This window comes from Phragmites australis, chromosome 15 (assembly GCF_958298935.1).
Source record: "Phragmites australis chromosome 15, lpPhrAust1.1, whole genome shotgun sequence".
Classification (NCBI taxonomy): Eukaryota; Viridiplantae; Streptophyta; class Magnoliopsida; order Poales; family Poaceae; genus Phragmites; species Phragmites australis.
The window spans coordinates 26,222,275-26,249,092 of record NC_084935.1 but is presented as its reverse complement, the minus strand read 5'-3'; the positions used below and the strand labels follow the sequence as shown (position 1 = coordinate 26,249,092).

At 44.1% G+C, this 26,818-nt stretch overlaps 2 protein-coding genes across 2 annotated transcripts; one reads left to right on the top strand and one right to left on the bottom strand.

Annotated features, from left to right (window-relative positions):
- Positions 1-3,120: 3,120 nt before the first annotated feature.
- On the bottom strand, positions 3,121-5,728 carry LOC133893179 (small ribosomal subunit protein uS19). The gene is made up of 4 exons (XM_062334152.1): positions 5,601-5,728; positions 5,352-5,506; positions 5,215-5,272; positions 3,121-3,631 (listed from the first exon to the last, which is right to left on the bottom strand). Exons 1-4 carry the CDS (start codon positions 5,601-5,603, stop codon positions 3,383-3,385), a joined length of 465 nt encoding a protein of 154 aa, XP_062190136.1. The 5' UTR covers positions 5,604-5,728; the 3' UTR covers positions 3,121-3,382.
- Positions 5,729-6,547: 819 nt separating this feature from the next.
- LOC133892250 (uncharacterized) lies at positions 6,548-7,582 on the top strand. The gene has a single exon (XM_062332939.1). The coding sequence runs from the start codon at positions 6,548-6,550 to the stop codon at positions 7,580-7,582; it is 1,035 nt and encodes a 344-aa protein (XP_062188923.1).
- The last annotated feature ends 19,236 nt before the right edge of the window (positions 7,583-26,818 follow it).

Sequence of the window (26,818 nt, the reverse complement as noted above, 5' to 3'; positions counted from 1 at the left end):
AGGGGCGGCCGACTAAGCAGGCAACGTGGAGAGGTTGGTTGGCGGTAGGAGCTGCGAGCGGAGCAGGAGGTGGAGCCACCTACGTGAAAGCGTCTGCTGGAGGCGGATCCACACAGGCAGCACCGGGCAGCGCAGGTGGTGTGCGCTCCTGATATGCTGGTCTGGGCGTGGATAAGGAGGCGGCGCCGGTGGATGAATCCATCAGAGCGAGTGGGCAGCGCCGGGTGGAGGAATGGCCCGTGGTGAAGCAGCAGCCAGCGCTGCAAAGGCCATGGCTGGGAGATCCGACGGGAGCGGAGCATCGAGGAGTGCCAGTGCACGGAGAGGCCAGAGAGGAGGCCCGGCTTGGGAGGCGTCCACCGTGCGTCAGAATCGGGCGGATCCACGCAGACTCGGGCGAATCTTCTTTGCAAAACTATGCAGCATCGGTTGGACGACGCTGGGCAGCGCAGGCAGCGATAGTGAAGGAGAGATCCGAGAATCTCGCAGGTCGAAGGTTGAGATCTGACAAGGGGCGACGGGAGATCCGGCGGGGTAGTAGGCTGCGAACGGAGGAGCAGCGACCGCTGCAGAGGATGGGCGGGGGTGACCGGCGTGCGGTGGAGATCCACTCAAGGCAGGTTAGGGGAATGGCGCCGGGAGGCACAGAGAAGTCAGGCAGCAGATCCCGCCGAGCCCAGCAGGCCAGCAGATCTGCGAGCAGAGCAGAGAGGTCGTCCTCCACTGTGTGCTCCTCGCGGGAGAAGAAGTCATTGAGGTGGAGGACCATCGTGTCCTCCATCGATTGGTACTCGGAGAAGCACCGGTCGGTATAGTGTTGCGTAGGGAATTCAGTGTAGCGTAGCTCGTGAAGGCAGAACTCCGTAGTGGCAAATGATATGAATGTTGATTATGGGAAGGGGAATAGCAGATAGATAGAAAAACTCGTCCTCTCTTGGAGGCTCTAAGCCTTTGTTATATCTATTTTCTACTTGCCTTTTACCGATATCTCTCCTCTCTCTATATATAGAGAGAATTACTTGACTCCTAAGTTATCAAATCCTAACAATCCTTATCTAATTGATAGTAATCCTAACTAATCTAATCTTATCCCTAATCTAACACGGCACTACAAGACTCGGCGCTACAATAATTCTAGCCCATACAAACTAACTAACAACCTATATCTCATGCCAAGGCCCATAACAATAGTACTTATTTGAGAGACAAATGTCAAGTACATATTTGAGAGAAAAACAAAACTCAATTATTACAATGCATGATACAGTAAAACAATACTCAATTTTGATTTATTGATGACATTAGAATCACTTTTTTTACGCCTAGGTGAGCGATAACGTTCTCCATGCAGTTCAAATTTTATTGTTTGGGTAGAGAGCAACATTTTAATCATTCTGTAATTTCTGTAAGCATCAATAATTTTCTATGAAAGAACAAGGGGACGGTTTAATTACTGACCAACTAAATAGAAAATTGTTTCTAAATGAAGTTGTCCATGGTTTGAATGCATCAGCTGGTGTAAAGCTCTTGAAGTTGTAAAAAACTTCATTTCTTTTATATAACAAAACATCTATAAGATCGAACTGATTTACTTCAACAAGGAGAGTGTAGTGCAAAAAACAGAGAACTCAAGAACTTTGGAAGTGTTATTTCTTCAGAGTTGTGCCCTTGTCTATCTATTTCAGAAGCTCATTAATAATCTGATGCATATTGAATTCAAATCTGGTAGGGCAGACCTGAACTCGTGAGCCTTGTACCTCTACTTTACATTGAGCCAAACAAGCTATCAAATAAATCAGTTTGCAGACTGATTAAATTGCTGTTTTGCATTTTTCTGTTTTGAAACTATATGGATTGGTGCTATGTGTCACCATCTCACCCATGGATGAATGATCTATTTGAGCATTGCATGAACCGATCAATCAACTTGCAGTGAAACATAATCCACTATTCTATTCCTTGTGCAAGAAAAGATTTTTTCACATCATTTGGCAATCAGATGGGATAATGATTTAATAGGTTGCTGTGGAGTTTAACTTTTGCTATTACCATATTGGCAAGATCAAACGAAATATCATTCTGAACAAATTTTCAGCGAGTAAAGGTCATAACGCCTTGTATTACATATTTGCACCTCATGCAACATCACACTAAGACCAAAGACAGCCACAAAATTCAAAGGGGGAAACAAAGCGTCTTACCTTAGTGATGGCGGAGTGGAAGATGCCGAGCCCGCACCTTGGCATCCTTCTTGCCAACCTCGCCTTCCTGCTTCTCATCCTCCTCGCAGTCCTCACCTTCCTCGCAGTCCAGGTTGAAATGTTGATCACCCAGGCTCACTATTAAAGTGGTATAATGCACTTCGAGAGGGTTCGCGCTTACCTCATTACGTTGTTATCGTCACTTCCAGATGGAAAGGAACAAACAACATACTTATAAGGGCGAGCTGAAGGGCGGGAGGGGGGGGGAGCGGAGAAGTTGTACGGTGGGGCTAACGGCGACGGATCGGATGCTGCGGTGTTTTCGACGGTGTTGGCGGGCGGGATAACCATCATGGGCCCACAACAAGGTGCAAAGAAGACAGAGGACGGGGGCACGAAGAAACCAAGGGCAGGGCTAGCGGCGATGGGTTGGAGTGTGCGCTGTGCATCGCGATAGGAGCGGGCTCTCCTCCTTGGGCCCACATGACGGCGAAGAAGTCGAGGGTGACGGAGGGGGGCACCGTTCATACACGCAATAAGGCAGGGTTTGCAGCGGAGGGTAGGTGGGGTGTTCGTGCACACGATGAGAATGAGACGAGATGAGAGTGGGACAGAGGAATCCAAAGGTGGACAGAACATGTCTTATGATTTTTTTTAAGTATGAGAGAATCAGAGGGAACAGCTGCATATCGCAGGAGCTACTAGACCAATTGAACTCTTAGACCCCCTTCAAGCTAGCCTAGAAGCTCCAGCTTCTTATGGAACCAGACAGAAAATGCTACCAAAACCTATGCTAATATTGGGCCATCGTATGGCCGAGCGCAACAGAAAGAGGGAGGGTCAACATCCAAAGTTCCAAACGATCGCAAACAGTCAGACAATACTAACCCTTCGAACCCAAGCCAGAAAAACAACAATATCAATAAAGTTACCATTCGAAATTTCATTACCATCAAACGATATGTAGAAACCAAACTATCCATCACAATGTAGAACCATCACATTGAATAAGATTAACTCGCATGCTTTCAACAAAATAGCATCGTTGTGCAAGGTGCTTGGCTAAGGTACTAGAGCTGAAACTGAACAAAGGGTCTTTGGTGGCAGGTAACTCGTCCAAAAGTAGCAACACAACTGAAACATTTTATGCTGAACTCTGGGAGATTACAAAGCTGTGTAACTCATTTGAGAGGAATGAACCGCGACGAGTGGGTGGCACCAATACCGGGCCTACCGTGCTTGACCGGCTTGTAGGAGATAGAGAACTCTGCAAGGTAGTGGCCAATCATCTCGGGCTTGATTTCAACCTGGTTGAAGGTCTTGCCGTTGTAGACTCCGATGATGCTTCCAATCATCTCAGGCACAATGATCATGTTGCGAAGATGGGTCCTCACTGGCTCAGGCTTCTCACCAGCAGGAGCATCCTTTTTCTGTTCAAGGGAAGTAAGAAAAATAAAGTTCAACAAATACAAATCAGCACTGTATCTTACATCAACCATATTTTACTAGCATAAAACGGAAGGAAGTACTATCGATATCCCACTGTTCATTCACCACAGATAGCTAGCCATGCACAACGATCAGGCAAGTCTTACATTGTCAGGAGAATTACCAAACTTCAACACTCGCAAGACACAACGAAAACAATGAACCATCTTGCCATTCCAAAAGATTATTTCCATGCAATTTCTTATGGAAAAAGTTTATTTGCCTAGCAAATCCAGGTTAGAAACGACAGAATGCAGGAAACATAAGCTTGCCTAGCAATTTTCCCTCCTAGCCACAATTAGCATGATAATTCAGGATTCAGAATTGCAGTGCGCAACTCTTGCCATCCTATTTCCTCTTATAAATTCAAGGGACAGAATGGGATTTTTTTTGTTCGGTCCAATACTAATATAACAATTAAGGGTGTGTTTGGTTGCATGGATGAGTCCATCCGGGAGATGGTCATCCAGTTTTTGTGACGTTTGGTTTGAGGGATGAAGCGGATAGGGTGGCTAGGATGAGAGTATATTCTCTCAGATGCTGGACAGAGCCATCCAGGCAAAACAGGCGGACAGAGCGATCCAAGTTTGTGCTCGTCCGTACGTTCGTGACCGTGTGTATTGTGTTTTTTCATTTAACTCTGGATTTTATCTGAGAATGTATTAGTGGTCCAAAAATTCTAGATGTTTTTATAAGCAAAGTAGAGCTCACTAGCAACCCGTTTTAATTGGTTTGATACAAAAAACCCTAAGCTAATATTTAATTAAAATTCTCCAAAAAAGCCTACTTTTATAACTTCTAGAAATGTTTAATGCCTCAAATAAATTCCCAAAAATCTAAAAAAAATTGCTAATATTCTTCTCATTTGATGTACTAACTTATAAAAATATTTCCAACCCTAGGTTATTTGGTGAAAAAAGTAACTTCCTTTGTAATGCTCCATTTATGTGCATTTTTATCATTTTATGTCATACTCTCTTTTTAATTCAATTTAAATTCAAACAAATTAAAAACATGCACAAATTCATCCAAATACTTGTAAAATACATATAAATATGAATGAATCATCTTATCCACCCTAATCCCACCAACCAAACAGAAATTTGAATCATCCATCCAGAAAAACATGGATGGCCCTACCCCATCTAACCTCACCCTCTAACCAAATGCACCCTAAATTCCTTCCAGACATAGACAAACACTAATCACGGCCGATGGGATCAGTTCAAAGTACAACTACTAATCTGATCGCAAAATCATGAAAGCAGTATACAACACTGCACGGCCAGATCCTCAATACAGAGAACAAGTATTAAAATCATTCCAAAGAGCCACATTTCTAATTCCTCGAATTAAATTAGCATGTCCCGCCAACTAGGAGAGAAGACATAAACATGACCAAATACCAGAGGAATCTAACAGGCATCACTTAATCATGAGAGCATATCAGATCCACGCAATAATCTAGATCAGACCACACAAAAATAAAAAAAAAGGATCTAAAAGTAAGTGGTCCGAAACTGACCGCCTTGCGCAGCTTCTTGATGAGGGCCATGGGCTTCCTCTTCAGGCCCCTCTGGAACCTAACCAAGCACAAATCACATCAGATCCAGGCCAACCAGAACCCCCACCGAAACAAACGAATCGTAGCACGAATGATGCCTTCTCCTGGCGCGCGCGGGGAAGAGCTGGACGAGGTCGTCGGTGGACATGTCGAGCAGCGCGTCGAGGTCGACGCCGCGGTAGCTGTACTTGCGGAACGTCCTCTTCTTCGGCTGCGCGCTGGCGGCGACCTCCGTCTCGACATCGGCGTCCGCCTGTGCTCAAGGCCACACGAATTAGTCCTTACGTGAGTCGTATGGAACGCGCTGGATCTGGGAGCTAGCTGTGGTTTCGCGGGGGAGAACTCACCATGGTTGTAGCCGGTCGGTGCTCGAGGGGTGCGGCGGCGGCGGCTGGCGATTCGAGGAGGGGGCGGCGGCGGCGGCGGCGGCAGGGAGTAGGGTTTAAAGAGAGGGGCGTGTGGGAGTGGGAGATTATATATAGTTGCGCGTGGTGGCCAGGACGTGAAGGGCATTCGTCGAGTTCAATTGGGCTGGGCTGGATATTTGCTGGGCCGTATGGTACTCATGAGTGGGCCGAATGCAGCCCAATCGTAGTTGGGTCAAATTCTACGCGGCCCAATTGGGCTTGTGGTGATCTTATAAGGCCTTTTAACCATGGTCCATGGATTATCAGCTCAAAAAACGGAAAGGTGTAGGTGTGCTAACACATACTCGTATGTATCGGCGCCTAGGGCTCTCCTAGGCGACTCGAGGGAGGTTTCCGGCGAATAGGTTTCTTGTTCCTGTTTTCCCGCCCACTTCCTCGGATCTCGATCTGGTCTCGCATCGTGACCGGTCTGAGATCTTCCACGCCCCACGCCAACTGAGTCCACGAACTTTCTCCGACGATCGGAGCCCGCAACCCCTTCTGCTAGCCTCTGTAGTCGTCGCCTCCATTCTGCTCGTTGGGGTGATCTGTGATCTTGGCAGTGTGTGGTGAAGATGGAAGGTGTGGAGGGTCTGATGGGGAAGCTGAGACTGTCGGAGGCGGAGCGCGGTGGGGTGAAGATCGGCGGCGGTGGTGGGCGGAGATCTCGGGTGCTGGAACCGCAGGCCGTGGGGAAGGTTTTGGCGGACCGACTGATTGCGCCAGAAACCCTAGAGCGGTCCCTGGGGAAGATCTAGTGCCTGATCAAAGGAGTAACGTGCAAGGATCTGGGTGAGAACCATTTTTTATTCACATTCTTGCAATCATCTGGAAAAAGGAGGGCTTTGGAAGATGGACCGTGGATGATTTCCAAGGATTTGGTTGCGATGGCGGATTTTGATGAGTCCAAGACACTGGAGGAGATGGAGTTCAATCATGTGCCAATCTGGGTGCGTGTGTCGAACCTACCACTCGGGATGATGGATGAGGAGACTGGGGCAATCCTGGGAGAGAAGATTGGAGTGTTCAAGGAGGTGGATGTTGGAGATGATGGCCTGGCGGTGGGCAGGGTGTTAAGGATCAAAGTGGTGATCGATATTCGCAAGCCGCTTATGCGCGGCATCATGATCAAGGTGGGCAGCGAGGAGAGGGAGAAATGGTGTTCCTTTGCATACGAATTCCTTCCGGACTTTTGCTACATTTGTGGCTGTATCGGCCATATTGATAAGCACTGCGAAGTCCAGCTGGAGAAGGGTGAGGCTCAGCAGTTCTCTAGAAATCTCCGCTACATCCCGGAGAAAAAGAAGGGGGAGGGCTTTGAAGAGAGGAGGCTTGTGAGTGGTCGGTCGAGGGGCCTGTGGCATGGTGGAAGCTCGGGGAGTAAAGGATCCCAGGATGCCCGCGGTGGTCGCTGGGCATCGTCAGGATCGGCCAGTGACGCTCTGACATGGAAAAAGAAGGAAGGTGATGGGGAGGAGAAAGGGGAAGAAGTCACTAGTCCCCCGAAAGCTCCTAGCAATGTGAAGGACCGGGACAGTGGGGCAAAGAAGACCTTGTTATCGGCGCTCTCTGACCCTATGCCCGACCAGAAGGAGGCGATGGCGCATGGGGATGCTGTCCACGTGAACAGTCCCATGCACGAGAACAGTACAGCAGTGGGAGATGATTTGGGCGCTGGCGGGAGGTTGGAGGAAAAGGGGAGAGATAACCGTCGCCGTTACAAGAAGCACCAACGTCGTGAGGTGACTCCTGGGGAGAAGGTGTCGGTGTCTCCAGGAAAAAGGAAGAGGGTGCAGACGGAGGTGGAGGAGATGGATGTCGATAAGCAGAGGTTGCAAAAAGTAGGCAGGAAGGAGCATGAGGTGATGTTGTCCACTACAAAAGAAGCGGGGCCGACAAATCGGTCCTGCGAGGACAAATGAGGATCATGGTGTGGAACTACCGGGGGTTGGGAAACGCCCCGGCAGTTCGGGGGCTTCTGCGTTGTCAGAAGTCCGTAGAGGCGGATATTCTTTTCTTGTCCGAGACAAAGATGGTTGAGAAGAGGATGTTGGTGATGAGAAAGAAGCTGGGGATTGAGCACATGGAGGTGGTGGATTTTGAAGGCAAAGGGGGAGGGGGAATAGCTGTGTTGTGGAGGAGTGGAGTCAATTTGGTATTGCGAAGCAAATCTAAATACCACATTGACATGGAGGTCTTGGTGACTGGGGGAGATAATTGGAGGTTCACGGATATCTATGGTGATGCGAGGACTGAGTTCAAGTATAAAACTTGGGATCTGATGGGGGTGATCCATTCAGAAAATACTGTACCAATTCCGTGGCTTTGTGCGGGAGATTTTAATGAGGTGCTTTTTCACCATGAAAAGGAGGGGGGCATTCCGAGGTCCCAAGCTTGCTTGGACCGGTTTAAGGGTGCTTTGGAAACATGTGATCTCCATGATCTGGGCTTCACTGGAGATGTTTTTACCTGGCGAAACAAACAAACAAAAGGGAGTACACACATTCGTGAAAGATTGGATAGAGCGGTGGCAAATCCGGAGTGGAGAATGAAGTTTCCGCTTGTACAGGTCAAAAATGGTGATCCCTATCATTCTGACCACCGCCCGGTTATCATCGACCTAGAAGAAGTTGTGGAGAGGGGGAGAGCCGGAGGTGGAGACCGGGCTTTTAGATTTGAAGCTTCCTGGCTCCAAGAGAGGTGGTGGAGGATGCGTGGGGTGAACGGGCTGGTGCAGGAAGTAGTTTGGGGGAGAGTATCAAAGGCGTGGCTACAAGCCTGAATGAATGGAGTGTAAATGTCCTCGGCGATCTTGAGAAGAGGTTGAGGAAAGCAAAGAGGGAGCTTGAGAGGTGGAGGAGAGAGCCGATCAGTGATGTTTCAGTAGGCCGGGAAGCTGTTTGGAGCTTCAAAGTGGATAGGCTGGAGGAGCAAATAGATTTGTATTGGAAGCAACGTGCACACGTGAATTGGTTGCGTTATGGTGATCGTAACACAACTTATTTTCACAATGCCTGCTCCGCTCGGCGTAGGAGAAACCGGATTGGACGGCTTTTGAGAGACGATGGAAGTTGGGTGGAGGGGGAGGAAGAAAAGAAAATGTTTATTTCTAATTATTTTGTGCAACTTTTCAGCTCCTCAGAGGTGGCCGGCGCAGGGCAGCTGCAGCACCTACTTGATGCTGTTCAGCCGAGTGTCACGGCCGCCATGAATGAGTATCTGAAGAAGGAGTTCACCAGAGAAGAGATAAAACAGGCGCTGGATTCCATCGGGGATTTGAAAGCGCCTGGATCGGACGGGATGCCGGCCATTTTCTACAAGAATTTCTGGGACGTGGTGGGTGAACAGGTGACAAAGGAGGTGATGGGGGTGCTAAAAGGGGGTCCGATGCCTGCTGGATGGAATGATACGGTGATCGCTCTTATACCAAAGGTGGAAAAACCGGAGAAGGTAACAGAGTTGCGGCCCATAAGTTTGTGCAATGTTATATATAAGGTTGTGTCCAAAGTTTTATCAAACAGATTGAGAAATGTTTTGCCCGAGATCATTACTCCAATCAAAGTGCGTTTGTGCCCGGGAGACTGATCTCAGACAACATAATTGTGGCTTATGATCTGACTCATTATCTGTTGAATAAAAGGGAGGGTGATTTGGGGTATGCGGCTTTGAAGCTTGACATGAGTAAAGCGTATGATAGGGTTGAATGGAATTTCTTAGAAAGTATGATGAGGAGACTGGGGTTTGATGAAGTGTGGATTCAGCTAATTATAAATTGTGTTACCACAGTGTCTTACAGAGTTAAGGTGAATGGAGAGCTTTCAGCAAGCTTTATACCACAGAGAGGGTTGAGGCAGGGCGACCCCCTGTCACCATACCTTTTCCTCCTTTGTGCTGAAGCCTTCTCGGCTTTGCTTAAGAAAGGAGAGAGGGATGGTTCATTAGCCGGAGTGAAAACCTGTCAGAATGCGCCAAGCATATCACACCTTCTGTTTGCCGATGACTCACTTATCCTGATTCGTGCAACAGAGGGGGATAGCAGGTAGCTGCAGAATATACTCCAGCTTTATGAACAGTTCTCGGGACAAATGATTAATAAAGCGAAGTTAGCTGTGCTATTTAGTCGGAATACAAAGCCACGGCAGAAAAAGTTAGTCTGTGATATACTACAGGTAACAAAGGAGACTATGAGTGAAAGGTATTTGGGCCTACCGGTTCATGTGGGTCGGTCGAAGTCAGGTACATTTGCGTACTTAAAAGACCGTATCTGGAAAAGAATGCAAGGATGGAATGAAAAATTCTTGTCTCGGGCCGGTAAGGAGATCTTAATTAAGGCGGTTGCTCAGGCGATTCCAACTTTTGCTATGGGTTGTTTTGACCTTTCCAAAGGTCTATGTGACCAAATTAGCACGATGATCTGCCGGTTTTGGTGGAACCAGCAGGAAGGTAAACACAAGATACACTGGTTAAGCAAGGATCGACTGATGGCAACAAAAGATGAGGGTGGTTTGGGCTTCAGGGATATCCATGGTTTTAACATAGCTATGCTAGCAAAGCAAGCCTGGCGTTTGTGGAACAACCCAGACTCACTGTGTGCGCGTGTGTTGAAAGCAAAGTATTATGCAAATTCAAATGTCCTAGAAGCCAAGCCAAAGGCCGGAATGTCATATTGTTGGCGAAGCATTCTTCGCGGGTTAGAGCTGATTAAAAAGGGCATAATTTGGCGTGTCGGGGATGGGCACAACCTGAATATTTGGAAGGATTCGTGGCTTCCGAGGGACTTCTCAAGAAGGCCGATCACGCCAAGAGGTGCTTCTCTACTCACCCGGGTCTCTGAACTCTTTGATCCTGTAGTCGGCGGATGGGATCGAGATCTGGTACAGGAGACCTTCTGGTCTGAGGACGCGGCACTGATATTGGCACTACCTGTACATGAGGGCAGGGAAGATACACTGGCATGGCACTTTTATGAGCACGGCCGGTTCAGTGTGAGAAGCGCATACAGGGTTTTTTGGACCAGCCTATTGCGTGATAGATGCAGAGCAGGGGCGCAGGGAGGGAGTAGCAATGCCCCTGATCCGGTTTGGAAAAGGATATGGCAACTCAAATGCCCAAATAAGCTGAAGCATTTCTTTTGGCGTATGACACACAACTCACATCCCCTCAGAAGCAATCTTGTTCATCGAGGTATGAAAGTCGAGGAAAGATGTGTAATATGTAATAGCGTTGGGGAGGATGGAGGGCACTTGTTCTTTAAGTGCAATCTGGCAAAGCAAGTATGGGGTCTACTAAACATGGAGGTTGAGAGATCGGAGCTGGCAAATCTTCACTGTCCCCCAGATGTAGCCGACTACATTCTGAAAAGGAAGGAGAATCGGTGTTTGCTGATTATCACTGCACTTTGGAACATCTGGAATGAACGAAATAACATCAGGGAAGAGGGACGATGGCGCGGTGCTGAAATTATCGCCAGAAGCACAAAGGCCTATGTGGCGGAGGCGGAGTCTCTTCTGAAGGGGGAGGCGAACATTACCACTGGTGGACCGGCAAGGCGAAGAGATCGATGGAGCAAACCACAGCCGGGAGTTCTGAAGCTAAATTGTGACGGCTCGTTCTTACCCGATTCAGGGTCGGGTAGTTGGGGATTTCTGGTCAGGGACAGTGATGGGGATGTGGTCTCAGCCGGGAGGGGAAAGGTCGATCACCTGTTAAGCGCTTTTCATGCAGAGCTCCTCGCATGTCTTCAGGGGATTCAAACGGCTGTCGACCTGGGTATCAGGCACCTCATCGTGGAGTCAGATTCACTGAAGGCGGTGCGAGCGATCAACTCCGACGATTTTGATGACACTGCAGTTGGACATTTGGCGGAGGAAATAAAGTCTCTAGCCTCATCTTCGTTTCTTAGTTTTGTTTGCCAGTTCAAAGGTAGACACTGTAATCAAGCTGCTCATGAGCTAGCTGTTCTGGGTCATTCGTGCATCGAGGGGGAAGAACGAATTATAAGTTCTTTCCCTGAGAGCGTCCGTGTAATCGTTGCTAACGATCTGTTAGTGTCTGAGTAATGGAAATTTCCCAGGTTCAAAAAAAAAAAAAACACATACTCATTCGAATGTGTAGTTGTGAATAATTTATACTTAAAACTCTATCATCTCCGAACTTTACAGCTTCTAGCGTTACACCTAGCCGTAGAAGTGGCAAATACCAAACTATCTTTTTCTTACTTGTAGGTGTCGGACAAGAAATCAGAATTCAAGGTCTTGTGATACTTTCTTTTTTGTAGTCGACTTGTTAGGCGGCGTGCGTCATGCAAGCATAGCATATTTGGGAAAATATCTGGTGGAAGCCATTCATCCGGTACAACTAGCAGCTACACCTATATTTCACACACGTATAATCAATACAGGATATCCAGTGAAAGCCATTCATTCAGTACAACTAGCAACTGCATATATATTTCACATACATAGAACCAATACATGATATTACAATCTGAAGAAGTAAAAAATATAGGATAACAAAAGAAAGATTTGCATTCATAATATAATCATGTAATTTTAGAAAAGAAGGGATCGAATTCAGAGTTGATCATCCGTAGCAAAAAGTGGATAAAGTACAGAAGGTGACGCACCATTTGGAGAAACCTAATGCTGTAGGCAAAGTGCGGGAGGCGGTACACCTTCTAAAAAAACCCGGCGGTAAATATATGAAAGACTTTAGATGTCTAAGTATGAAAAGCAAATGATGAGAAATAGATATATTTTTAGAAGTATAAAAGGTAAATATTGGACGTCTAGGTATGAAAAATAAATAATGAGATATTAAATATATTTTTAGAAGGAGGAACGAGATCTAACTTTGACCGTTTGATCAATTTAGGTGGATAATAAAAATCGATCGGATATGCTATAACTCGTATATTTTATAAGAGTATAAATGATGTTTGTACTATACTACTATTTCATAACTTTGTGTTTAATTGTTTGCCATTTTCATCTCTTATGGATGATTTCAAGTTTGATCTTGCAAATTTACTTCTAGACATGATTTTAGGAGGGTTTTCACCATTCAGGTTTCCACCGGATATTACCTGACCTCTTTGGTCTATCCTTTACATTTTTTCAAACAAGAATTATTCCTAGGTGTAGCGAAGAAAATATGAATACTACAACCTGACGTCTTTGATCTATCCTCTCCAATTCTTTAAAGAAGAATTGTTCCTAGACGCAGCGAGAAAATGTAAATACTATAATCTAATTATACGGATAGTCGAGTGAAAAATTAGTGCTATATTACAACAGAGTTGATACCGGGCTGATTTTCCGGGTGTTTCTGAAAAAGTTATTGCTCAAGAATGTTAAGTGACAAGGAAGTATAAATACTAAATCTCAGAATCTCCCTGACTCCCTCCTATGGTGGGTCAAAGTGTATAGAGCTCGCATCCCAAATTAGGAGCCAGAAAACCAGCCCTGCAAGTAAAAAGAAAACGACATATTTGACAAAAGGTTTGCATAAAGAACAATAATAGGTATATGGACGCAAAAAATGGGGTTATCCATGGGAAGATAATTTCTAGACTTCTACTTTAGCACCACAAGGATCATCTGATCAGGGTGGGATAGCTTAAAGATGTTCGATCAAGGCCAAAGCCTATGCAAATGCAAACTCATGTCCTGTAGTTATATAAGCCCAATACATATCTCATATTTTTATTCTAGCTTTCGTTCCCCCTTCCTTTGGCAGCTCGTAAGATTGGCACCGCAAATCGCTAGGCTCATCCTTTGCCCTTTGGTCGTGGATGAGTTTAACACTTCAGCACCCGGTCACCTCTTTCGAGCCACTGCAACATCCCCCATTCAAAGATACACGCGAGCAATTTCATTTGAATTTAGTACAATTTGAAAGTTCACTCAAGATTTGGTTTTCTACTAGAGAGCCTTTAATATAGTTGTTCGGCACTCTAGAAGAGAGCCTTTAATACAGTTGATCGATTTTAGAACATCACTCCCCGTTAAATTGATTTTATCTTCAATTTGTTGTTGAAAGCCCCCAGTTCAAGTTGGTAGCTAGCCTATTTATTTTGGCTAAAACCCCTAATTTCCTATTTGAAAATTGTTCTTGTTTTAATTCAAAGACACCAATTCCAATTCAGATAACACTATAAGACGTGCTTAATGTTAGTGCTTGTTTGGACAAGCACATATCATGCTGGAATTTTGCCCATGAATCTGAGTCTATTCTGAAATTCCAAAGGAAAAGGTGCATGGGTTTAGTCCTACCTTGCCAATGCAAGGTGGTGTACACAACATAAATAATTGAGCTCTCTCGTCTTTTGAAATAAAGAAACAAGGACGAGATTGTGACTACGGCTAGACACACGCGTGACCGTGGCGTGGCGAACAACCAAGTAAGCAATATCTTTTTGACACCCGTGCATGTCTCCTCCTCTCTATTTTTGAAACGATCAGGAGTACAATTGTGGTTTATGTCATAATATCTGATTGTTCACCAATTATGAAAACACTATCCAGGTTCATACCCACAAAAACCACCCTATCCTACCATCTTCCTCCTACTAGTGAACTTAGTTGTGCTGTTGTGCTGCTGGATCTTGCTAGCCCTTCTTCTCGGTGTGCACCGGAGCGAAGGGCGAGCGGTATCTCTGAGATATTGCCGTCGAGAAGGATGCATGAGGTGCGACAATAAGGATTCTAGGCAATGCATCTGCACGACTACTCCGCTTGCTTGACGATATACACTGCTTTGTCTTCGATCTACATAGCTATGAGTCGTCACTACATCGAACTTGTGCTACTCCCTTGCCATCATCAAGCCCGACGTAAGTCCCAATCAATCTTGATGGATCTAAGGTGTAGCCACTTGTTACTATTGTTAGTTTATATTGCATCGCTATTTATGAACGAAACATCGTTATTTCGTACATTTCCAATATATTAAGGCATTAAACCCAATTTCTGCATAATGGATGATAGTGCGAGTGAGAAAACAATGAGAACAAAAGTTTGAGGCTACAAATAAGGGTTACACGGTTTGCATCATTTCTTCTATTATTTTTCTAATGTTTCTTTAATCGAGTAACTTTTTCTGAGGGGGGGGGGGGAGGGGCATAAAACCATTATCTGGAGCCACAATGCAAGGGCAAAAAAGAATTATTATAAAACTGAAGCTTGTAAGCCTATAACTCCAAAGATAGAAAGATGTCTCTATTTTTTTCATGTGGTGGACCCATCTCGAAGAGAAAGGGAAACAACGGAATGACACGTGATAACTTATCTCTAGTTTTCAACTCCCACATTTGAGACACCATGAAGCAAGCATGGGTATGTTTTGGTTGGGTGGATAGGCCCAATGGAAACAGCTAAAATCCACGTTCTTGGGTGGCTAGCATCTACGTGGATGGCCTAAGTTGTGCAACATGTGCACCGCCCCGCATATAGATATACCCTCACTCCCGTTAGGGTTACCTCTCGCCCTCCTCATTTGTGCCGCCACAGTCCACTCGCTCTCACCTCTTACTCTGTTCCTTTGCTACCAGTGCCTCTCGCTCTCCTCCCCGAGTTGCTGTGAAAGATTTTTCCTTCTCCCATCGGTGCTTGTCGGAGGCACTCCTTGGTACAGTGCGCCCCAAATTTGTGCCATCCTCCTCTGCCCTCCCCTACCTCCTCTATTTTTTGTGATTTTTGTTTGCCGATTGGATCTGGTTTTTTGTTCTTGTTGTGGGGGTGAGGTTTTTCCTTTTTGCATTGTTAGATTTGTACAACTGTTGCGTGATTGATGTGCGAATTTTTGCTGTCCTGAGCTTCTAGCTACAGATTAATGTGTGAATGTTGCCTAATGCGTGGTAACTAGTTTAACTGTTGAAATGTGATATCCTAAGAGAGGGGATTATGACACTTAAAACTATTTGGTTCCAAAAGATTCACAAGATAAATATATATCAATTTCTATTTAAATATTTTTTAGGTTCATCTAGTGTGTCTATTCTACCGTTCAAAGGTTCGCAACCTATAGCCAATCCTAACAAACTACTCTATGAAGGTAAACATGCAAGGATAATTTACAACAAGTAAATGCGGAAACGTAAATAAGGTAGAGAGAGCAAACTTGGCATAAGAGATTTTTATCACGTTGTATCAACGACATAAACGTCACCCTTAGTCCACGTTGAAGCAGTCACCTCGGCTATAGCTCCCGGATGACACCCAGTCACGGTTCTTGAGCCACATAGATCTCAAGTAGTTTAAGCCGCTAAGCCACCAAGATAAGGTCTCACCAAGACAAACTAGATATTGGAACTTCACTCAAATCCATTTGTGAACACCAAATATTTTGGTGTAACCTTCAACTCCTTCACCAGACCATCCGGTGTGTAGACTTAAGCCTGATCGAGCCACTTCTTTACTGTTTATTTTCTGGTGTGTGTAATCTTTTGATCACTGGACCATTCGGTGTGTACAACTTCTCACACCTCTGAAAACCTTAGGAAAATCCTCGATTGAAGCCTCCAATATATTCTTCTCTTCATCGTCGGACCATCCGGTGAGTTCAAAGCTCTTCTGCATTGAAAAACTTTCTCCTGAAAAATGCTCCAATGTGCACTTCTCCTTAACACTAGACCATCCAATGCGGTGAATTGCAGAACCCTCTCTGAGACAAAATGCTCCAGTGTATGCACCAATCAGAACACTGGACCATCTAGTGTACTCTTCTCATTTTTCTCCTCTAAGCTGAAAAATACTCTGGCGTGTTCAATAGCCAGAGCATCGAACCATCTGGTGAGTTCTTCTTTCTGAACACCGGACCATCCGGTGAGTGCATTTTCTTCTAAACTCGTCCAATTCAACCATTCTTGAGTTCGGCTTTGGTGACTTCTTAATGTATTGCATCCATGAAACCTACTAAGGTATATACTTGATAACTATGTTAGTCTCATTGACTATGCTATCACTAACCATCAAAAATCACTACCCTAAGAGAGCCATGTTCACTACAAATTGTTCATGTGTTGATCTATGAGGTTGTCTACTTGCTCATTATTGTAGGTTGCGTGTAGATTTGGTCTACTCATATGGCAAGTTCTTCTGATACTTTAGATCTAGAGTGTATTGGCACCCTTATACATGATTTCCATGTACATGGTCGATGATGCTCAATGCTAGCAGGACCATCTAATGGGTGTCGCAGCCGTACCATCCTTTTATTAGTGTTACATATGATGTCTAGTAAGTAATACGGTACTGTCGGTGGATGAACACCGCGAGCAGGGATCCTGAAGGACCCCCTTTGAGATTTGGCTGGGGGGCTGGTCCTGGAACTACCTCGTACGCGAGGTTAATGCGAGTGGAACTTAGGCAGGATGGATCGTCAGCTAGTAGAAATGAATGCATCAAGAATTTAGACAGATTCAGGCCACGCAGAGACGTAATACCCTACTCCTGTGTGTCCCGTATGTTATCAATGCTCCTCTCCTTTTGTCTCTCTCTCTCTCTTTTTCTCCATTCCCTTTACAAAGTGTCCCCCCCCTTATCTACCGGGGGAGGCCCTTCAGGGAGTGCCCAGAACGAGGGCACAAGTTCCCGTAAATAATAAATGGAAAGTGACCATCATTGGTCTACAGTTGATGTTACAGAGGGTTGAAAATACATCCTTCGGACGGTTCCATCAGTCTTCGCGTTCTAGCTTTAGCAGGCGCAGGGGCGTCCATCGGCCAGCTTCTGAATACTCTCTCATGCCCGTTTGGTCAGAATAGGTCTGACGTGGTCTGATGTAACAGGACGATAAGCCTCAAGCCCATCAAGGATATCTTCAAGCCGTCTTTCTTCATAGGCCCCGCGAGGGGACATGCGATGGGACCTGCTGTATTAATTGTGCCCACACCTTCCTACCAGCAGCGGCAGAGCCTGACATATTCAGAACAGCAGACGTAGGGGGGAGTGGTTGGACGTGACCGTCCACGCTCCCCATTAAATGTGGCATCGGGCCTCCCACTGACCGACACCTCATCGTGGAGTCCCTGCGGGGTCCACCAGCATGGGGCTTGCCGGGTGCTCGGAGACCAACTGTTCTTGACCCCGAGCACCCACTCCCGGACCGTGCTGCCCTCGGGTCCTCGGGGAGGTGGTCCCCGACGGAAGGTGCCATGTGGTACCGCGCTGTCCTGACCTCGAGACTCGGGAACCCCTGGATCCCATATCACCGATAGGTACATTTACTACCAATTTCACCAATACTTATGCATTAAATTTGCCAATAGAAATGGATCTTGCTAATAGATGCTAACATCTAATTGTAAGGGGTGTTGCTCTTGTTGTTGTAGCTGCTAGTTAGATGTTTGTAAGGTTTAGACGCCTTTTGCATGCTACTGGTGTCCTAGTGAGTTATGGTCCAATGCTTGAAATAGATCGTGATAAGCACAATGCTTGACACTGAAAGTGCATCTAGACCCCCTATGTGGGTTTTGGATAATTGATGACAAACGATTAAGGGACTAATAGATTTGTTGAAGCTATAAATAGGTTTTAAGTCCGTTCGGATAAGTTAAGAGACGTTGGCGTCCCTCAAAAAGAAAAGAGAAGCGATATGTAGTTACTCAATAGGCGTTAATTCATTTTATTTTGAATTTGAGTTCAGGATAGCCGTACTATCAAGAAAGATACGTGTTAATAGTCTTGAAGGTGTCTCATTGCTTAAAGTATCTTTTTAGAACTGAAAGTTGAGAGACACAATCACCCACGGACACCGGGAAAAATGCTTTTGTTGTCTGAGCCCGGAGCCTCCAGGTTAGCCTGGCTACTCCGGACCCTGATCAGTAGGTTGGAGTCTCTGGGTGAGACTCTGGCAGAGAGTCTCGGTTTGAGCTTGAGAGCTCAACCTGGAGTCTCTGAGTTAGCCCGGATACTCCGGAGTCTGGTATGTGGCTAGAGTCTCCGAGCCAGAGTCTCGGGTAGGCTTTAAGTGCTTAACCCGGAGTCTCCGAGTTGACCCGGATACTTCGGGTTCTGGACCCTCCGAGTAAGCTTTGGATAGTGATTCTGCATGTGTGCCCAAGAGTTACCCAGAGTCTCCGGGTGAACCCGGATACTCCGGGTCAGTATAAAATGCACAGTAACAACTAGTTTTTTAAGTGGACTATAAATACCCCTCACCCTCTCCTTCACTTGCTGCTGAACCACTCGTGGATAAACTCATTCAAATCCATTCAATAGCCATCCTAACTCCTCTAGAACTTTGATTCTTGCAAGATTTGGATATTAGGGTTTGGGAAGAGAGACTGAGTGCTAGAGAGCTAAAATCCATTCTTCAGCACTTGAGGTCATCGCCAAGCTTTTGATTCGCGTTCTTTACTCTTGGAGCTTTGAGTTTCTAGACAGCAAGACATCACCCTGAGAGCACCCAAGTTTGTGGAGTCCCCCGAAAAGTTTGTAGTACCCTTTGATTTGAGTAAGAACCCTAATTTGATCTTTGTGGTCGCTTGAGTGAGAAAAGGGTTGAGAGAGAGCCGGCTCTTTGTGAACTTCTCAACGGAGACGTAGACACTTCTTTGTGAGGTGCCCGAACTTCGGGAACAAATCCTTGTCTACTTTACTTTATTGCACATTCACTTGTTCTAGTTGATTTTTGGGGATTTTTCCGATCTTCTTGCTTGTGTGCTGTGACTGCAGGTTGTTGGTGATAAGGTATTTAGATATCTCTTAGAATCTGTGTTAACTTATATACTCATTTAGATTTGCTCAAAAGTTCATAAGTTTCGATTTCCTGCTTCATCCGAATTATCCGGGTAAGCCTGGAGTATCCGGATTCTGTATAACCCAGACTCTCCGGATTGACCCAGAGTATCCGAACTCAGTAATCCGCTGCGAAGTCTTAAATTTCAGAAAACGCCTATTCATCCCCCTCTAGACGACATCACATACATTTCAGACACACAAGCAGGTCCAAGTGTGACATCCATTAGAGCAGATGACATGTGATGCTAGAGTATGGAAATCTGGAATGGATGAAGCTACACGTGCCAATTCCAATTTACTAAAAAAATATTATACATGACATACTATGGTACATAGTTGACTTCTTTCTTTCTTTTTTAATTTGGTGATCACCTATGGGGAACATATGTTTGTAAAACATCTTAGACGACATTTGGACACTCTATACGAGGATGCTCGTTTTATCACATTCCGTAAGAAAAAAAGGACAATTTTTTAGACTGTTGATCTAGATCAGATGTTCCATATTGCCCCCTCCTCCCTTGTATATGCCCCTCTCCCTCACCTTAACCTAAAAACCGTTTTTGCCTTGCGCTTGCACGCCGCTACCGCCTCCGCTACCTTGCTACTCTAGTTCATGGAGTCACCACCGCTGTGCACTCTGCGGGATCTTTGATTCTCCACTATTATCTTGTGCAATCCCTTTCATGTCAGCACACCTACTCACGCGCCTCCGCCAATCTTCAATTTTAGCTAGAAAAGGGGGGGGGGGGGATTCGAAATCGATCAACCAAATAAGCGGCAGCACACCTGCACGGAGATTCATTTCAGTTTGCCATAGAAATGAATCTTGCTAATAGATGCTAACGTCTGATTGCGAGGGATGATGCTCTTGTTGCTGTAGCTGCTAGTTGGATGCTTGTAATATTTAGACGCCTTTTGCATGCTCCTGGTGTCCGAGTGACTTATGGTCCAATCTTGCAAGAGATCGTGATAAGCACAATGTATGACACACAAGCAGTCCCAAGTGTGTCATCCAATAGAGCAAGTGCCAGGTGATGCTAGCGAATGGAAGCTGGATTGGATGAAGCTACACGTGCCAATTCCAATTTACTAAAAAATATTATTTTCCGAACACACATGGGAGCGCGATAGTTTCAAAACTAGAGAGGAAAAGGGATCTTATTTTTGTTGGATGGCCCCACCATGTAATTAGCACCGAAGCTATACATGGAAAGACAAGCAAATTTAGCGCTTGTGTGATGCGAAGAATTTGGTTTCATCTACGTTCGTTTTGACAATTCAAAGGACGATGTAATGCATGTCGTGTATTGTATGAGGCAATGTAAAGGCTTCTTTAGAACGCAAGAGTGGAAAACACAATGTCTTAGTTTGAATGCAAGTACAAATGAAAAAGAATTATGATAAACACACGACTAACCCCTCATCATTACTGATTCAAAAATTATATTGCTGCCTGTTAAAAAACGGTAGTGATTAAGCAGCAGCTGGCTTCGAAACTAACAATGATAGTAAGTATCACTACCGATTCAAGATTTGAACCAGCAGTGATAACCTAACTATCACCGTCGATTCATACATTAAACCGATAGTTATAACCTAACTATATGTGCAAAAATATTTTACCAAGAACTTTTCAACATGAGGATATGTCTCAAGTTTGAGATCAAACCCCATATTGAAATATTCCTAGTACAGTATTTTAAATCTAAATAAATGGTGATAACACAATTTGAAATCACTGTAACAATGATCAATCTAAATGAATAACAAAAATGTAATTATCTTGAAGGGAATGTGTTTTCTGCCACTCATTTAGATCATCTTATTGACAGAATCTTGAATGGGGACGACGATGAGGTCGACGACAGGAGAAGATGAGCCCGAGGGGGGTGAGATGGGGAATGAGGTGACGTGGTCGTGGTAGTTATGGGTGTAATCGGATCGGATACGAATGAATATCACTGATCTTATAACCTATCTCATATTTTTTTCATTGGAATCGGATCCGGACACGGATAGTGTCAGATACAGATATGGATGCGGATAGTCTCGATCACAAATACGAATCGATACGTATCGAATATGTGACGAGTCAGATGCAGACAATATCAATCACAAATATTTATTCAGGTATTGAGTAGAAGCAACAACCATATATATCGCATATGTTATAATTGTTTGACCATTCCACATACCAACTATATTAGAGGCCCAACAAGCAAATCAGCAATATAGTCCCACAGAAGGAATTATGTTAGAGCGAAATCATAGAAGTTACGAGTGTCCAGTATGCTGACTGAAGCTTCTATTAATTATTTGAAAATGTTAATAACTTCAAATGAAAAAAAATATCAAGTACAAACTTGTAGATCTTATCGAGGGCTATAATTTTCATATAAAGATTGTCTTCATCCGACTCTGTATAAAAAAGTTACAACCTCGAGAAGATAGACTTGTATAGTTGTCAGATAGTCTTCGGATATGTCCAATTTTATTCTCAGATATCCGATATCCGATAGATACCTAACTCCCCACATCCGAATCCAATATCTGATACAACTATCTGAGATCTGGTCCAATATCCGAGATTTCTTTTGGATATCCGATATCTGAGATTCGATTAGCATCTAAACCGGTTCGGACGATCAGGCGAGTAGGAAAAATCTGACCCATTTTCACCCCTAAAGGTAGGCGACGGGGATGGCGATGAGGTCGATGAAGGGCCCAAAGGGAGTGATACAGGGAGCGGGGCGGCGCGACATCGGTAGGTGACGAGGACTACAACGAGGTTGGCGATGGGCCCGAGGGGAGTGAGATAGGGAAATTGGGAGTGGCGTGGCAAGGTCAACAATAGGCCCGAGGGGAGTGATATAGGGATGGTGAGCGATGTTGTGTGTCCGTGGTCAGTGCGGTCGCGGTAGGCGACGAGGATGGCAGCGAGGTCGACGATCGGAGAAGACGCGTCCAAGGGGTAGCGACGCTTAATGTGGCAATGATGATTATCACACCACTTCGACCATCACTACCCGTCGGGATCGATATTTTGGAGTGGAGTGATCAAGATATAGAAGGGATTATCATTGTCGGTTCATAACGACTCAATCATTGATTTGTCGGTTGAACTTATGAACCAGCAACGATGTATCATTGTCAGTTCATAGCTAAAAACGGCAATGATAATGGCTATCACTGTTGTTTCTTAACGGCTTAATGTTAGATTTACTAATTCAGCTTATAAATTGGCAACGATACCTTATCATTGCCTGTTATTACCAAACTGACAGTAAAAGAGGGGTAGGGATGACCCTTTCTATAGTAGTTACGGAAAATATGCATAAACCCTGTACAATGGAATGTAGTAAAAACCAAGAACGAAGACAAGGGGAGGGGGCGCAGGGGCTGGTCCCCCTAGCCAATAAGAGAGCCCTCATTAATTTACATGATAATTAAATGCTTAATTAGGTACTTAATTAAGTATGTCCTCATGTGTTGCACTTCTAAGCCTAATAAGAAAATTAGCCCAACCAAACAAGGCTTTTGTTCATGGTCAACAATTTACACTCGTTTTGCATCGCATGTTCGACTTCCTCTATTTCTTCGCGTCGTTGCCACCCGCATATCGCTTGTGCATGTGCTCCGCTCACTACTTGTTGTTGCTTCAATATTAGGGCTATGAAGCCACAAACTCTAGGAAGGTACGTCTCGTGCTCCCTCTCAACCATCCTAATCTCTAATTGTTGTATGAAACTTTGTTTTAGGATTAGATTAATCGGTTACATGTAGAGTTAATTATAGTATGTATTCTTTAGTTGTGATGAATGAATTGATGATGCGATGAAAAATCTAATTCCCTATTTCTTTTTCCAAATTTAGTATACTTGTGATAGTCTTTACATATTGACTTGTTTAGCTATGATGAAGAGGTTAAGGACAATTGATATTTTTTATAAGTCAGTTGTTTCAAGTTTTGGTTGTGCTAAAAATACTAATACGACAATTGATCAAAATTTCGAACTAGTTGATATGCAAATTCTTAATTAGAATAATTATGCACCATCGTAAGATCAATAAGGAAGAATTATAACTACAATATTTGAGAGGTACACAAGTAAACACCTTCAAATTTGAGATACTTGTTAGCTAATTAGTAGATAAAACAATTAGTTTTCTTTTATATCACAAAACATATGTTGTTTATACTTGTGATTTATGCTCCCATTGAGTTAGTATATATGCATATATACCACTATTTTATATTTATTATCAGATGATTATTGTTAATATTTGCGACTTGGCCCTTTATGGTTCAATCCTAGCTCCGCCCATGGGGAAAACACTAGAATTACAACAGGGAAGAGAAAAATATCCATCTGGTACACATCATGTTATAAATCGTCAAGAATAAGCCATTTCACATAAGTTTAATAAGAATTCTGCAGACCATTCCATTGCTCCAAAAGGCTACATAATGAAATTTCTATCCCTTTTTTCCCTTCGTTCGAGAGAGGTCCCAAATGGTTTACAATGCAATGCGGAAAACCTTCCAAAAATCTTCTAATGTATCAAAGGGGATCGATTATATCGATTTTGTTCAGTTTATAAGTAATAAATGCACACAAGCTCACTCGTATATATAGACATAGTCATAGAATTGTAGCTATGGAAATGCAAAACTTGTCTGATATGCTCGTGCTTTCCACTCCTCATTCTCTTGCATGCATCTACTAGACTTTTATCTGAATTTTAGTGAAAACCATGCTGGGGTCTTCCCTCCCCACTTCCTATAAAAAATTGTAGACGATGATTGAAGAGCATGCTCTTGCTAATGTGTCAACAAGGCCAGGGCAACCGAGTCTAAATTGCTACTACAACAGCTAAACAAGGTTGGAATGAACTGTCTATAACTGTGGGCTAACATCTACCTTTTTCTTTTCAGGGGAAGATATAATATAGAGAGCAGTAGAGCACTCACCATACACACGCTACTTTTACAGTTTACTCTAGGAGCGAAAAAGGTACTAGTTACACAATACACATTACCAGTTTGCAACAAGATCTGGACTTCCGGATCCATGAATGAAGAAAAAAGTAGGAACAACAAGTCAATACTATTTGTAGAATAATTGTCCAAAATAAGATTTTATTCCTCTTACGGAAATTTTGCAAGAGTTTAAAGAGGGAGGCTTAGATGGAAAACATTAGAAAATGTTTGATGATGTTAAACCCTGCTGTTAGAATTCCTTCAAAATTTGAAGCTGTCATTTCGTGGGAGTTTAAGGAGTTCTAAGCCCTTTTCTTTTGTCCCTCGTTGTGATCTATACTTAAACAACTCAACTTCGTTAGTATTATCTCTAGTGAAATCAGCATGCTTTAAATGGACTAAAAATGTTGAACATCTTAAGTGGCACACCTTATGCACGCTTCAACTCTTGCTAATATGATGTCACAGCTCCTTGAGGGAGGCTGTTGCCCTGTATTAGACCCTGGATAGAGGCATGCAAGAGGGACGGCAATAAGACTTTTAGACAGCACATCTGTGTGACTATTTCGCTTGCTCGACAATCTGCATTGCTTCATCTTCAATCTACATGGTTGCGAGTCGTCACTGCATCGAACTTGCGTTTCTTCGATCTACACGGTCGCAAGTCATCATTGCATCGAACTTGCACTACTTCCTTGCCATCATCAAGCTCGACGTAAGTCCCAATCAACCTACATAGATCTAATATGTAGCCGCATATTACTATTTTTAGTATATATTGCATCGCTATTTATGAATGAAACATGCCTCCTAGTAGAATTTGGATCTAGATTATTTCTCACATTTCCAACAAATTAAGGCATTAAGCCCAATTCCTGCATATGGGGTGATAGTGTGAGTGAGAAAGCAACTAGAACAAAAAGTTTGAGGCTACAGGTAATGGGAACCCGTGCTTGCATCATTTCTTCCATTACTTTCCTGATGATTCTTTAATCAACTAACTTTTTCTTTCTTTCTCTTTCTTTCTCTTTTTTGGGAGGGAGGGGGAGGGGAGGGGAGGGGGAGAGGGGATATAAAGTCATTATCTTTAGGCACCTACTGTGTGGTTATGGAGCCACAATGCAAGGGCAATGAAGAATTATTATAAAATCGAAGCTTGCAAACATATAACTCGAAAGATAGAAATGTGTCTCTGTTTTTTGTCATAGGGTGGGCCCATCTTGAAGAAAAAAAGGAAACAATAAAATGGCACGTGATAACTTATCTTTATTGAGGACACCATGATGCAAGCATGGGTGTGTTTTGATTGGGGTGGGCAAGCCTAATGCCCACATAGCGAGGTCCGGTGGAAATGGCCAAAATCCACATTCTTGGGTGGCTAGCATCCACGTGGGTGGCCCAAGTTATGGAACATGTGCATTGCCCCTGCACACAGATATACCCCACTCCCGTTAGGGTTACCTCTCGCCCTCCTCATTTGTGGCGCCGCAATCCACTCACTCTCACCTCTTACTCCCCTCCTCTGCTACCCGGTGCCTCTCACTCTTCTCCCTGATCTGCTGTGAAAGATTTACCCTTCTCCCGTCAGTGCTTGTTGGAGGCGCTTCTCGGTACGATGCACCCCAAATTTGTGTCATCCTCCTCTGCCCTCCCCTCCCTCCTCTATTTTTTTTTTTTGCTATTTCTGTTTGCCTATTGAACCTTTTTTTGTTGTTGTTGTTGTGGGGATGAGCTTCTTTCTTTTTGCATTGTTAGATCTGTACAACTGTTGCTTGATTGATATGCAAATTTTTGTTGTTGTCCCGTGCTTCTAGCTGCAGATTGATGTGTGAATGTTGCCTAATGCATGGTAATTAGATTAACTGTACATGTGTTGATTTATGTGGTTACCTTTTTGCTCATTGTTGTGGGTTATGTATAGATCTGGCCTACTCATATGACAAGTTCTTCCAATACTTTAGATCTGAAATGTATTGGCACCCTTATACACGATTTTCATGTCATGACAATGAAATTGGTTGCCTTTTTTGAGTTTTAGTACATAGTCGATGATGCTCTGCCACTAGCAGGCCCATCTAATGGGTGTCACAGCCGTACCATCCTTTTGTTGGCCTTACATATGATGTCTAGCAAGTAGCAAAATACATTCACTATCAATTTCACTAAAACTTATGCATTCACTTTGCCCTTAGAAAGAGTAAATTTAAAAAATCTATAACTATTTTGATATATGTTAAAAAAACTACAACTTTTATTGCCTATTTCAAAAACCTACAACAATTTTGACACATGTTTCAAAAAACTACAACTTCTGTAAGGTTGTCTACTTGCTCATTGTTGTGGGTTACGTGTAGATCTGGTCTACTCATATGATAAGTTCTTCCAATACTTTAGATCTAGAGTGTATTGACACTCTTATACATAATTTCCAT

Bases quoted from the DNA above. Each gene is read 5' to 3' on its own strand.
- LOC133893179 (XM_062334152.1), bottom strand. The intron at 5,273-5,351 runs GCATCATTCGTG...GTGCTTGGTTAG, and splicing joins CCCGCGCGCGCCAGGAGAAG to GTTCCAGAGGGGCCTGAAGA. The intron at 3,632-5,214 runs GTCAGTTTCGGA...TCCCTTGAACAG, and splicing joins TCAAGAAGCTGCGCAAGGCG to AAAAAGGATGCTCCTGCTGG.
- LOC133892250 (XM_062332939.1), top strand. From the start codon at position 6,548: ATGGCGGATTTTGATGAGTCCAAGACACTGGAGGAGATGGAGTTCAAT.